Source organism: Centroberyx gerrardi, chromosome 2 (genome assembly GCF_048128805.1).
Source record: "Centroberyx gerrardi isolate f3 chromosome 2, fCenGer3.hap1.cur.20231027, whole genome shotgun sequence".
NCBI classification, from domain to species: Eukaryota; Metazoa; Chordata; class Actinopteri; order Beryciformes; family Berycidae; genus Centroberyx; species Centroberyx gerrardi.
Genome location: NC_135998.1, coordinates 32,105,995 through 32,119,991, shown reverse-complemented (window position 1 = coordinate 32,119,991; position 13,997 = coordinate 32,105,995). Strand labels below are relative to the sequence as shown.

General features: G+C 38.8%; 1 protein-coding gene across 1 annotated transcript in view; it reads right to left on the bottom strand.

Annotated features, from left to right (window-relative positions):
- The window catches only part of slc27a6 (solute carrier family 27 member 6), a 26,062-nt gene extending 14,133 nt beyond the window's left edge, over positions 1–11,929 (bottom strand). The window contains exons 1-4 of the mRNA XM_078289539.1: positions 11,443–11,929; positions 9,156–9,365; positions 6,808–6,966; positions 3,438–3,562 (exon numbers count right to left, since the gene is read on the bottom strand). Coding sequence (XP_078145665.1) covers positions 3,438–3,562; positions 6,808–6,966; positions 9,156–9,365; positions 11,443–11,929 — 981 coding nt within the window. The remainder of the gene's footprint in view (positions 1–3,437; positions 3,563–6,807; positions 6,967–9,155; positions 9,366–11,442) is intronic.
- Positions 11,930–13,997: the final 2,068 nt, after the last annotated feature.

Sequence of the window (13,997 nt, the reverse complement as noted above, 5' to 3'; positions counted from 1 at the left end):
ACATGGCATTTTAGACCAGTTTGAGCTGCATTGCATAAGGTGCAGCTTTTTGTGTTCGGTCACGCCCCTTGTGAAGTTCATTTGCTGCTGGTGGCCATAATGTTTATCCGATTTTGCTGAAAAATGGTTGCAAAGTGTATCTCACTGCTCTTTGGCTGTATACCAAGTTTGGTAGTGATAGGTCGAAAATGCAAAAAGCCTTGGGGAAAAAACTTTTTTTTCACAATATTCAAATGGCGGAAAATTGTCATGCTGGATTTCGGTGGTCCCAAGGCAGATTCATAAAGCTAGGACAAGTGGATAATTTTACCAAGTTTGGTGTAAACCCGACTTAAATTTTGTGACATACAGCCTCTTTAAATTTCAATTTCAATATGTCACTACAGCGCCCCCTTTTGGCTGATTTGCATGAAATTTGGTACAACTGTTTGAAATGCCTTTCCACATAATACTGCCAAGTTTGGTATCGATTGTCCAAATTCACTTTGATTTACAAGGTATTACATGGTTATTACATCATAGGCCATCTAATTTCACCAAAGGGATTAGGAGATACAGTTTTTTGGCCTTTGTGGCGCCCCCTATTGTTTGATTTGAAAAAGCCATTGTAGACATGCTTGTTGTCCTCCCATTAATAAATTCACCAAGTTTTGTGTTGGGCCACGGCCATTGCGAAGTTCATTCGCTCATGGCAGCCATATTGGTTGTCGGATATCGCTGAAAAATGGTTACCAAGTGTATCTCAAGGCCCTTTAATTATGTACCAAGTTTGGTGTTGATAGGTGAAAAACTGAAAAAGCCTTAAGGAAACAATTTTTGGACCTTTAATTATTGCGCCCCCTTCAGGGCGATGTTGAAAAGCATTTGATAAGATAAGATAAGATAAGATAAGATAGCACTTTATTAATCCCCTTGGGGAAATTCAGGTGCCACAGCAGCAACTGGCAGAACAGTACCAAGGAAAACAAGTACAGGAAGATAATAAAAGAGAAGAGGTAATAAGATAAAATAAAACGTACACCATTTCCAATCACTGTGCCAAATTTCAAGTTTGTACCATGTAGCATCTCACGGTGAATTGTGACACGGATGAAGGAGAAAAAAAAAAAAATCAGTAGCAAAACAATAGTGGTTCAAATAAATCAGTAGCAAAACAATAGTGGTTCAAATAAATCAGTAGCAAAACAATAGTGGTTCAGCACTATGTCCTTGAACCACTAATTAAATACATAAAAATGGGAACACCTACAGAAAATGTGTGTGTGTCTGTGTGCCAAGTGCATGTGTGTGTGTCCTCAGTTTGTATAACTTCATGTTTCTGATCAATTGTGCAATGAACTGATGCCAATGTGTTATGAGTGTGCACACGTCTCCAGTGAGTCATACTGTGTATGAACATTGTACATTATGCAATCTATATGCCCATAGATAGCGCACATAATTAGGGCTCATGCCTGTGCGCACATACTGAACTTCTGAATAAGTGCTTGTGTGCTATGTGCACATCTTTAATGAGTCAACCTTTGCCCATCAGTGGCGAGTGCTGTGCCACGGTCAGCCTTTCACCCGCATGCATTAGGGCGAGAGTAACGGAGGGAGAGTGGACAAAGAGTACTTTGAGTCCAGCCTCAGCAAGGGGACTGCTCTGCCCTCATACTGTGTATTCGTGTGTGCGTGTGTGTGTGTGTGTGTGTGTGTGTGTGTGTATTTGTGCCTACATCCACCATGGCAAGACGCAAACACCAAAACAAAGGCCCTGCTTGTCTCTCAGCCATGAAAATACAACACAGTTGTGCACAATGTTTTTTGGATGATTTGGAAGTAGCTGTGACCGCAAAGGACTCTTTCCTCAGAGAAAAAAGTCTGGTAGCTGGAACAATTTGTATTGGCTACAACACTTTTTTCCTTTGCTCGTTAAAGGAAAAATCCAACCTGAAACTCTTTAACACTGTTAAAAAAAATCAGCTATTGGTAATATTTTTTGCATTTCTGGGTCCATTTTGTTGTGGTATATTTTTCCTAATCCCATGGATAACTAGCTAAACATAGACAACGTGATGTCATGTTGAGATATAGCCTACCAAGGTTGAAGCCATCAGAAGTCTGCGGCCATATTAGTATGCCCAATCAATAAGCTAATATTACAAGATGTGCAGCGTACGGTTGCAAAACCACATTCAAAAAAAGATGTGGCAAAACAATCCACAGGTGATAACAATGTTAGGAAAAAGCTATATGAGATTGTAGGCTACATTAGTCTAAGTAGTGCTGTCAAACTGTAGTAATGGTATCTTGCAGAATGTCTGATTCATTTATAAACCTAATTAAGCTAGCTTAATTTAGCTTGCTTGCTAACAGCTGTTGGGCTGTTGTATTAAGATATTTTAGAATAGACTAGTTGTCAAAAACAGTGGTTATCATCTATATCATTATCTGATAAAGGTTACAGATTGTCTGAATCGTAAACAATCTTGCTATCTCATAGCATTAAGTTAGCAGCTAGTCTAGCTAGCTAGGCTAACGACCAATGAGCTTGTTTGTTTCATTTTTCCTCCAATAAGGCTCATACCTGACAGCCTGTCTGAATCATGATTAGGAAGTCATTTAAAGGGGAAAAGGTCAAGTTTAGTAGATAGAGCTAAAGATGAAAGATTTAATGATTCAGACTGAGTAGATTAGATTTTATCTTTCTCATTCTCTCATTTTTAAAGGCTTCTTTTTACCTTTTTGTTAAAAGTAAAAAGCCAGTTATACTTTTTAACTCAAACAAGCTTCTTCAGAATTCAAAGATATTTTAACCCAGGTGAACTCTTTTTAGCGCTCAAGGAAATGAAATACACTCAAGTCTTCTATTATAGTTCATTCCAGATCAGTTGGCCATTCTCGTTCTAAAGAAAAGTTGGGCTTACGGGGGGCTTCGCATATTATTACATAATCGTCAATCCAGCTTTTATGATAGATCCGTGGTTCACGTCCTTTCTCTGGCGGCTGTCAAAAGGCATTCTGGAAAACGTAGTAAATCACTAACTGAAGTAAGTAGATAAGGCAGGTTGAGGGAAAGTGGGTTCACCAAAAAAGTAAATCACAACACTTCATCACAAAACAACTCCTAGAATCACAGAGTAAGAGTATCTGGGGGTATTTTTCTATTAACGAAGTCCTATCTGATGACAGTGTATTTGTGTATGTGACACACTGAGAGATAGTGATGAGACTTTCTTGGAGACAAACCAAAATTTTATATGATAACCAATTCCAATCAAAACCAAAACCAATCAACATGTACAAGAAGTATGCATACTTTTTGTGCTGCAAATACCCTGACTTAAGACGTGCATTATCAGTCTGCCCATGTACAGATATGCTTGATGTTATCTTTCCAGAAAATAGGCTCTGAATAAACCACTGCCAAATGCCATGATAAAACAGAAGATTACCTTAGGCTGGTTGCAGAGGTATCTGCAGAGTTCACCGATATACTGGAAGACGGTCACATCATATTTTCTACAGTCATTCCAGAACTGGGAGGCTGAGAACTTCTTCTTCAGGATGCAGGTTGCGCCTAGCATGGTACAGACAAAATCACATTCACACTTAAATATCTAAACGTCAATAAATTAAGTGATGCAATGTATCCAATGTAACAAGCTTTTTAATACATTCTTTTACACAAATATTAAAAGGAAAAATCCCCCCTCAGATCCTCTGACATGGTTATATCAATATGTTCAATACATTCCAGGAGTTATTTCATGATAAAGTGTTGTAATTAACTTTTTTGGTGAACCCACTTTCCCTCAACCTGCCTCATCTACTACGTCAGTTTGTGATTTCCACAACCTCCAGAGAAGGGCCATGAACTTGTTGCATTCAATCAATGGTGGATGCATGGACAAATAAATAGCTACCATGCCCTATTACTCAAAACACGACATGTCCTAACCAGCAGGCCAACATGTGCTGAAAAATATCGAATTACGAGTTATCGAGTTACAATGATGAATAATGACAATATCTGGGACACAACTCATTTACTAAGTTCTCTGAATGGGTGCACTCACTAACAGAGGAGGAATCAGGACAAAAGGCTATCTGAGTCCCTCATCTAGCCTTTGGTATGCCTGACCCAGAACACACGGTGCCTCGCTAAAGTCCTTTGTAGACCGACTGAGGTACAAACTATCAAGTGTTGCGTTCTCTTCGGCACACTACGCAAATGCAGTGCAAATAAAACACGCAGATAAGCACTGTCTGTCTGTGTTATCAATTAAAACAGCTGTAATCGTCGGTACAATGACCTCCCCAAGGTTTGTTGATATAGCATGTCCAGGATGTTGGTCACTGACGTTAAAGGACTTTGGCATCAATTGGAACAATTGTGAGAACCAAACATAGATACACGTGTAGCACAGCTGATTGAAAATTGTTGCTTTTCCAAAGACATGTTCTGCAGGTACATTCTGTAACACAACTTGTATGTTTCTGTTACAGCTGGAAAAACACACCGGGTTCAGTTGGATACTTCCAACAACTTACATAAAGCAGGGAGGGAGAGTGAGGGGCAACAACATAATAACAATAATAATAGCCTCCAGTGTCATGTACTTGCTCTTCCTGCTCTGAAGCCAGTAATTAAGCTGCTAACTGAAGTGAAACAAAGGGTCCACAAAGGGCTTGTATTGTTTTCCAGCAACACTTGGGTCATTGAACACTGTCTACAGCCCTGTTTGCTGACCCTTCCATTGATTCTATACCTACCAAAGCATAGGATTGGTATATGCATGTGCCTTTAGACCAAGACTGTGCTTTTAAATATGGACAAGCATATACTGGAAAGCACAGAGCATGAGAAAACTCTCTTGATGTAGAGATATTATTACTTACTAGCATCAGCATTCATGATGAGTGTGAGAACGAAATCAGTAACTGCACACATTTGAATATAATGTATGTGATAAATACTTATAGAAGCAGTCATTCTGTTCTACTTGAGTTTGTACTGCAAATATATTTTCTTCATAATGTGCAAAGGTCTTCATTTAAACCTAGTTCAGAGTAAGAAACACTTCCTGCAAAGGCAACAGAAGTAGATTAATAAAATATCCAATTGTAAATTGAAAAAGGGCAAATTGATTTATCATACCAATGTTCAAATTTGAAAAGCTCACACATATCTGGCACTGCTTGTTTGCACATATTTGTCTCCGTGTGTGGGGCCTCAAACTGTCTGAGTGCTGTCAGGGCACTGGTTGAGATACAGCTTTAATTGTATTGATACAAAAAGCAATTTTTTTAACAGGAGTCCCAGGAGAAAGAAATTATACTCCCAATTATACTGCATTGGAAATGGGAAAATTTTCAGGAAAATATAAAATTTTAAACAGTAGGGGAAAGCGGGGCAAGTTGTCACATGGGTAAGTTGCCTCAGAGGCTTTATTTCTGAAACGAAATATTTTGGAGCCAAAAGTCCAATTACAAAAATGTTTACTGTCTTAATAAGAGGTTACCTATGTTGAACACATCAGTCTAAGTCAAATCACTCACAAAGCAATTTGTATACCTGAAAGTAATAATGTAAATTAGTGTTTTTTTTTATTTTTTATAAAGGATTCAAAATAATTATACATTGTGACACATACAAGCAAGGGTCAGCTATAACCTGATAATAAATCTGAATGGTTTAGTGAAGCTATGTGCTCAGGCAAGGGACCTTTGTCAAGAATGCCTGGGTTGTCACATTGATTTCTGGGCATGTTGTCATAACTATCCAAATCTTTTTTGATTAGAAATTTTTTGATTAGAAATAGCTTTTGTGACAAGAGTAAACAACATGCCCTGGTCTCCCCTAATAAATGTGTTTTTTGCTAGGTACAGTAACATAACTACGGCACTGTAACAAGACATTACTTAGCCATAGCAGTGAAAAGTTAAAGCCTCAAGGCTTTGCTCAACTTTAGGCATTTATAACAATATAACAACATTATAAAGGCATTCCCTGACTGAATGGTGTGAGCACCATTGATTGATTACTACCTAGATTAAATTGCTGTAAGCTTGCTAGGTGCAGGTTAAATTCTGTTTTCTGTAAGGTATGCTAAGGAAATGTGCAACATTTACATATAGCTGTAAATGTAATAAATAATTTCAGGAGCTGGTTATTGTTTTTATTGCTAAATTCATATCTTACTGACAGCCAAAGAGGATAGAAATAAATTTGACTTTGTTTCCTCCTACTTGTGACATGATGAGACTTAGGATGTGAGACGTGACTTGAGCCTTTAACTTTTGGACTTGGGACTTGTTTGAGACTTGGATCCCATGACTTTTGTTACTAAAAAAGGACTTAAAAGTCACCAATGGTCTACACATTTTCACAGTTTACAGTAGAAAGGTGTGTAAGTCGGCAAAGGCCACATTTCCCATAAACCCCCTTGCTTCCTGTCCTTTCTCCCCCCCTCTGGCGTCTTTGGCTTTACTGAAGAGGATAAACATGTTGGAAGTGATTTTTCCACCGGCCTTTCACTCCTTCCACCATATGTAATTGAAAACTTTAGCACCAGAACAGCAGCCACTTCTTGTGTCAAATCTGATTCAGTGGCACACAGTATAAAACGCAGTGTAGAGGCCAATCTTCTCGGCGATGGTCTAATTTGTTTGGAGGAATTATACTGATGTCTCAAAATGAATGCGGTAATGATTTATTGATTTTAAAATGCTAAACATAGCACCTTTAAGCTAGGAGATAAAGGAGGTCCTTACAACATAGACTACCAAAAAATATTCATGTAGTAATATTTTGAGGCCTACCCAACTCTATTGTTCCTCCGATACCAATCATGGAGCCCGCACTGTGGTAGAGTGGCAGAGGTATGTACACCACATCATCTTCGGTCCCACCAAATGCCCAGAAACCTGCTGCTGCCTTCAAAGTCTGGAGGTGGGTAATCACTGCAGCCTTAGGGAGACCTGGAAAATTGCAGAACTATTAGATGACATTGGAAAAAATTGGAAAAAATATGAAAAAAAATTATCACACAGTCACCTGTTAACAGTAATAAGAACTCTTTTTGATGCACAACACACAACTTTCTCTATTTATCCTTTAACACTACTGTACACATTATTAAAGCCAACCATACATACCCAACCATGTTGGCAAAAACAACAGATGTTAAATGTTAATAGTGATGTGCCACATTCTTGCTGTATCCTACAATCTTTCTGGATGATTTTATGTTCTTCAAAAAACTAAATATGATTATCAGTTTAAATAAAGAAATCATATCTCATGCGCAGCACAGAATAACAAAACAGGTCACTGCTTTTGTAGTTGGACTGTTGTCTATCAGAGTTACTGTAGGCTTATTAAGAGAGATATAGATGGTGACTGGTTGGGAAATGGCTGCCTAACCTCTTTCTCCTACCCTCTTCTCATATTCTACTTTTTATATAACCTTTTTTTTTTTTTCACTTCCATTTGAAGGGTTTTTTTTCACTTTTTCTAAGGAGCTGAATGACGTCTCTCCAGACTGACAAGAAGCTGTCTGTACAAAGCTCTTCAAACAAGGCTAACTCCAGTAGCATCAGCTGAGAGTGGCTAGCTAGCATAATCAATTCACCCTTGGAGAAGAGAACAAGGAGAAGCTTTATTCAGAAAGATTTTAACTGCCTAATGTTCTGCCATAATCATGATATATTAAACATAACCAGTTGTGCTAACTGAGCTAATTAATGCATTCATTAGTAAATGTTTAATTGTTAACATTGTCTTCACATAACATGCATTAATATGAATCCTGTCTGGACAGGGAACTTGTCACGTAAATATGAAGTTTCTATCATGTATTGTCCTTGACTTATTTTGTTCACAAGAATGTGTCTATACACAGATAGGCAGACAGATGTCACCATGACAAAATAATGTCCCACATACCATGTACCATGGTGGAGGGGCATAGAAAATGGAGACATTTGTCACAACAGACATCGTAACTTAAAAAAATCTGTTTTTGGTTAGCTCCCTAAAGCCATCAAAAATACTGGCAGGCTGGTTTCTATTGAGACTACACTCCGTCTTCATCCTCTTAGACCTATCTGCTGTTTTCTTCAGTCTTCTCGTAAGTCCTCATCCTCTTAGACCTATCAGTTACCTTTGACACTGAACCACCAGATGCTCCCCACTACCCTCGCTGACCTGGGAATCCCTGGATTTGCCTCCTTGTGGTTTACCTCCTACCTGACTGACCACTCCTATCAGGAATAGTGGAAAGGGTCTTTGTTTTTGCTGATTACCCTCTACACTGGGGTTCCCCAGGGCTCAGTACTGGGCCGCCTGTTTTTGTGGATTTGGGGCTACCTGGGACTGATTTTTTGTCATTTATTGTACAGTTCAAAGTAGAGAGAGAGATAGGAAAGTAGGATGACGTGACAAAGATTGTCACTTTTTGATCTGGTCTCATGTCTCACTAAAAGAAACTAGCAAATGAGACAGCTACACTTAATAGGCCTCTAGCCAAAAGGTAGTAGCCAATGTCTGAGCCTTTTCCTATACTTACTGTTACTTATTTCACTAAGCCATAAATATAGCATAATAGTTTCAAATTGTCTTCTAGATGGTACTATGTACTAGGTAGTACCATGGATTGCAACTAGGGAGGAAAATCACCCTTTTATGCTTGTTTACATTGCATTGCTAGGTAGACCCTACTGAGAAGTTCGTAAATAAGAAATCAAGAGAAGTTCATAAGACACTAATCTTAAGAAAATATTGGGGAATTGCACTGAAGAGCCTTCTTAAGAACTAAACTTTCCTTAAGATCTATCTGAATCTGGCCCCTGGACACCTTTCACCATTATCTAGCCCATCTCACCTCCTCTCTTCTGTTTTCTGTCTCTGAGACAGAGCCAGCACCAGGAAGAATCTTAGATTCAGGAACTACTTCTACCCCTTCCCTGCACATTTCAATAAAAAATTATGTTTCAAACTCTGGGTCAATATGTATAAAACCTCTCAAAATGTTGCTAAAATTTGATGCTCTAAGAATAGGCTACATGAACAGACTGCATTTTTAGTATGGGTGGTCCCATACTAAAAATGGGACCCCTAACTCTTAAAATGGCATTCCCCATTGAGCTTTAGAGGGCAAAAGACTCACCAGTTGTTCCAGAAGTGAAGATGTAGAGGGTGGGAGTCTTGAGGGAGGTGGCGGCACGTAACGCTGCTGGTACAGGCCGGTTGGAGGCAGCATCAATCTTATCCAACAAGGTGTGGATGTCTGTTCGGTCACTCTGGCTCTTCAGGGCCCATACCTGAATATTGTCTTCCTGCAGGTTGGTTGAGATGTCGTCTAGACATTCCACCAGATCTGGGAGACGAAAAAGAAATCCAAACCACATTTTATGAAATGGACACGTTGATAATTTAAATTTGACTTGCTTTTCTTCACCAAAAAGTTTCTACATGTTCTTCAGTCTCTAGAAATAGCTTGCACAAGCTAACTGTTCAAAATGCCAAGGCATTCCTTATTCACTGAAGAGGTTACAAGCACTGACACATTTCCCATTTGCAAATAACGGTGTGTGCGAGATTCATATTCAACGTAGATAGTGATTTTGAACTAGAGCTTTGTCATCTTTTTTCAGTAGACTAGTAGAAGTAGAGTAGATTTCCACTGAATGCATTAAAGTGTCATTTTGAAGACAAAGGTTTTATATGTGTTTCCTATTTCCTCCTAGCCGTAAATTAACATTTACTTCCTCAAGGATTGTGCAACTAGTATTGGCATGTCATGGTGACTGCATGGTGCTGTTGACTGTGGACATTTCAAGAATGGGATTGTAATCAGTGTGTGTAAATAACTTTCTCAATGGCTGAAACTATACCATGCAACTATAAACCAGGCAGAAACGTCTTGATTCAGAGATTGCATTGGATGGTCAATGCAATGATGCATCATAAAATAACAAAATATGGTATCTCAGTAATGCTAGAATTTTGCTAATGCTGATCGCCTCACCTCTACTCATAGTTCAACAGAGCTCATATTGAAAAGACAGCTATAAATGCAGGCTGCAAAGTGACATTGTGACTTCTTGGACAATATCCCGAACCAGCTAAGCACTGATAGTTAATCTCTCCGGGATAATATAAGCAGACTGCAATGTATACTGCAATGACTCCAACTCCATGGAAACTCACCTGTATACCAGCCAGGAAAACAAACAAACAAAATCCCTATGGAAGAGTCACTATCAGCGTCCTCAAGGAATTGAGGTGCATAGGCATAATGAGGATAAATAGCATGGAAAAGTGATAAAACAGCCATGCTTTTGGCTAAATGGTTACACAACATGGCTAAATTGACAGATTATCTGCTGTATTTTCTCTGGCTCGTCAATCTTCTTAACTGCCCTAGTGCTGTTTGTAAATACGCCTTTCATTATATGTATGAAACAGTGTTATAAATGATAGGGTCGCAAGTTATTCTGCATCTTATCAAAACTCCAATATTGATAATAATGATTGATAATGATGGTATTACAAATTGATCAGTCATATCTACAGCATTTGTGATATTAGGATTATTTAATTGTTTTTGACTCTTTCTATTTAGTAAATACTAACAGATTTATTTATTTATTTACTTATTTATTTAGCCTATTTATTTCAGATCTGTAACGACCCTCTGGGCACTCCACAAGGACTCCACTTCTGTCCAACAACTGGTACAAATCTTCATTAACAAATGCAAAATTATGCTGAAACTTCAGTGCATGTGCAGATTATAACTAGTCCAAATATCCATCTCCTGTTCCATGGCCATGGGGTTGTAGTGAGGGCAATGTTTCTGAGGCGCATCGTGCTTGTTTGGTTGATCAATTTGTGAGAACGCGCCAACGGTTGGGTCTGTCATCCTGTCACATGGGGCCGACATAGTGAAACCTATTAGCTGTAAAAACATGTTTATCCTGTGAAACATGGGCGTCAGTGAATAGGCTGTGTCAAGGTATGGCAAGTGCCTAAGTGAGTCCAGATCTGACATCTGGTATTTTTTAAATCTTTATAATAACGAGCAAAGACCAAGCAAAAAAGAAAAGAAAAGTATTCATCAGGGAGAATTCAGGACCTATGTTTCCTGTAAACTGATAGTTTGGTGACATATAGCGTCTAATGATTTATCACATTGACCAAATGATAATATCTTGTCATTAGGCTGCTCTGACATTTAGTGGACATAAGCAGTTTTGGAAGTTTTGGTGATAGGCCACATGATATTAGATGCAGGGATTGCGCAACCCCGTGAAATCTGTGGAATCCGTTCAGGATTTGACATGGGAGGAGGTCAAATGGTAGACTAACAACTTTTGTGAACCATGATAATAATCAAATAATCCCCCAAAAAGTGCATTAAACACACTGACAACATGCCAAAGATGTTTTACCTGCGCCGACAATAAGAGTTTTTGCCCCGCAGCAGTTGAAGCAGTGCAGTAAAGACCTGGACTTGATGTTTGTGTTGAGAAAAGCCACGGAGCAGCCGAGCTTGATCAACCCGAACCAAACGCAAACGAAGTCGGGCTCGTTGCTCATCAGCAGCGCAACGGAGTCTCCTTTCCTCAAGTTGCCTCGCTCCAGGAAAACATTGGCGATTCGGTTGCTGCGCTGGTCGATGTCCCGGTAGGTGTAGGTCGTCCCGTCGTAAATAAGAAAAGGCTTGTCGGGGATGCGCTGCGCCTGCTGGATGAACCTGTCGCTCACTGTAAACACCCGGGACGTCCACTTGAACACCTCCAGCTTGAAGCCGTACCTGAGGATTTTCATCAGAAAGAAAACGTCCCTCCAGAAGTATGGAAAACATAGTTTCTGCAAAACATGCGCGGAGAAAACACCCGCGGCCAGAGCGGAGAGCCACCCGAGGGAGAGAGACATGACTGCCGCTCCCAGACAGCTAGAAGACGCTCTGGAGGAGGACGGGCGGAGGAGACATGCGAGATGCCTCCAACTATACAGACTGCAGCATCTTTTCAGGTGATAAATACTGACTTACGTGCGCTGTGTGATGTCAAGCCAATAACAGTCCAGCTGAGTCAAGTCAGATATAATGAGACCGGATAACAAGAGATGCTGCCTTCAAAATAAAAGCGTAAACTCTGTCACTTAAGAGCTGGGTTGTAGCCTACAGAATATCAAGATACTCACTAAATCCTAAATTATGGCTAAGATTTAATATGAAGTGAAACTACAACTGAATAGATAAAGAGACTGTGTTAGGGTGCATATGTAGCCTATATATAGCCTATATATATCTATATATGTTTGTTTGTTTGTTTGTTTGTTTTTTTTATAAAGAAAGGATAGGCCTACCTTCTGAATGAGTAATTATAAGGCAAACATGTATTCTACTGTTAAATATATGCTGTGAAATTTACATTTTGGACAAAAAGAAACAACAATGGTATTTTCATTCACTGCAGATCCCTCCTTAATTATAATTTAATACAATTGTATTTTCACTTAGGTGCTTTGTATTGCTCCGCAAAAGTATCATGACATGAACACATGATTTTGAAGGGTAAACTCGCTACACTTCCTGTAAGATTGTGGCTGACTTGACGCAGAATTACAGCCTGGCTCGGGACATGAAAACATGTGACTCTTGTTGTAGAGACCAGTGGGAGGGTCTCTGTGAAAGCGCCTTTCTTCACTCCTTTAAAAAGTTAAGACTGTGACAGTATTATGGCAGATAGCAGGGGGGGGATAGAGTACCAAGATATCACACTCCAGTAGTAGGCTAGTACTGTTGCTTATTGTTACTTTTTGTAACAATGTAAAAAGGATGAGAGGAAAGAACAGAGAGTTCTATTGGTTATTTTAGCTATAAAAAATAAAGTGCTTAAACAAAGTAAAGCCTGAATCAGCACAATTCAAGGATGTTAGTCATGTTTTCTGTACAGATTATCCCTCTGTTTTTTTCCATCATACTGAAAGAGTGTTTAAATCTAACCAGTTGCAGTTGATAGTATAGTGTAGTATAGTCTAGTATAGTGAAGTACAGTATAGTACAGTACAGTATAGTATAGTATAATATAGTGTTTGTTGTATTTTAAAATGAAAATAAAATGAAATGAAATACTTCAGTACTTTAAAAAAATACTTCAATGAATGTAAAATTATTCACTTTAAAGGATTCTTTAAAAAAAAAAAAAGCTATTTCATGCTCAACTTAAGCAACTTAATTATAGTAACATGGGTATTTGTAATTGACTACTACCACCGTTGGCTGATAATTAGGTCAACAACATGGTCACCACCCATCATCTTATCAGCATTAGCCACTCCTGGACGTTTGTGCAGCACTGAGGGAGAGGAAACCCACATGGCCTCATAACCATAAAGCTTATCCAAACTGTTGTTAACAGTGCTGAAAGCCATAGTCTAGAGAAGTGGGTGTTAATTGTGTCTGGCAAACTGCACTCTCCATAACTTAGCCTAAGTGAGTCCAAAGTTGATCTCATAGTTTTCTATCATTATAATGGAGAACAAAGATCAAGCAGAAATCACCAGAAATCTAATTGGAAGCCAGATCTAAAAAAAAATAAAATTAAAAAAAAGTCACATCAAGGAACCATTCAGTACCAATGTTCCCTCTAAGCTGATAGTTTGGTAACCTACGTTGAATAATTTATCACATTGACCAAATAATAAGATCTTGTCAGTCATCAGTCATTTGCTCCACTTTTCCCCCAGAAATTGAGCCTATTTATAGAAGGAGAATTGAAAGTTTTGGTGGTAAATGATATTAGATGCAGGGACTTTGCCACATTGAACTGATGTCCCTGCCTGATAACCCAACTTGAGCCTCACAACCATCTGAACAATTGAGGGGGTTGATGTTGACAATTTCCCCTACTGCAATATATACTGTTATGCAAGTCTGTTGGCCTGATTAAAGAAGGCTCCATGAATGGGCTAAGTTAGGGTTAGTTTTTTATGGTTT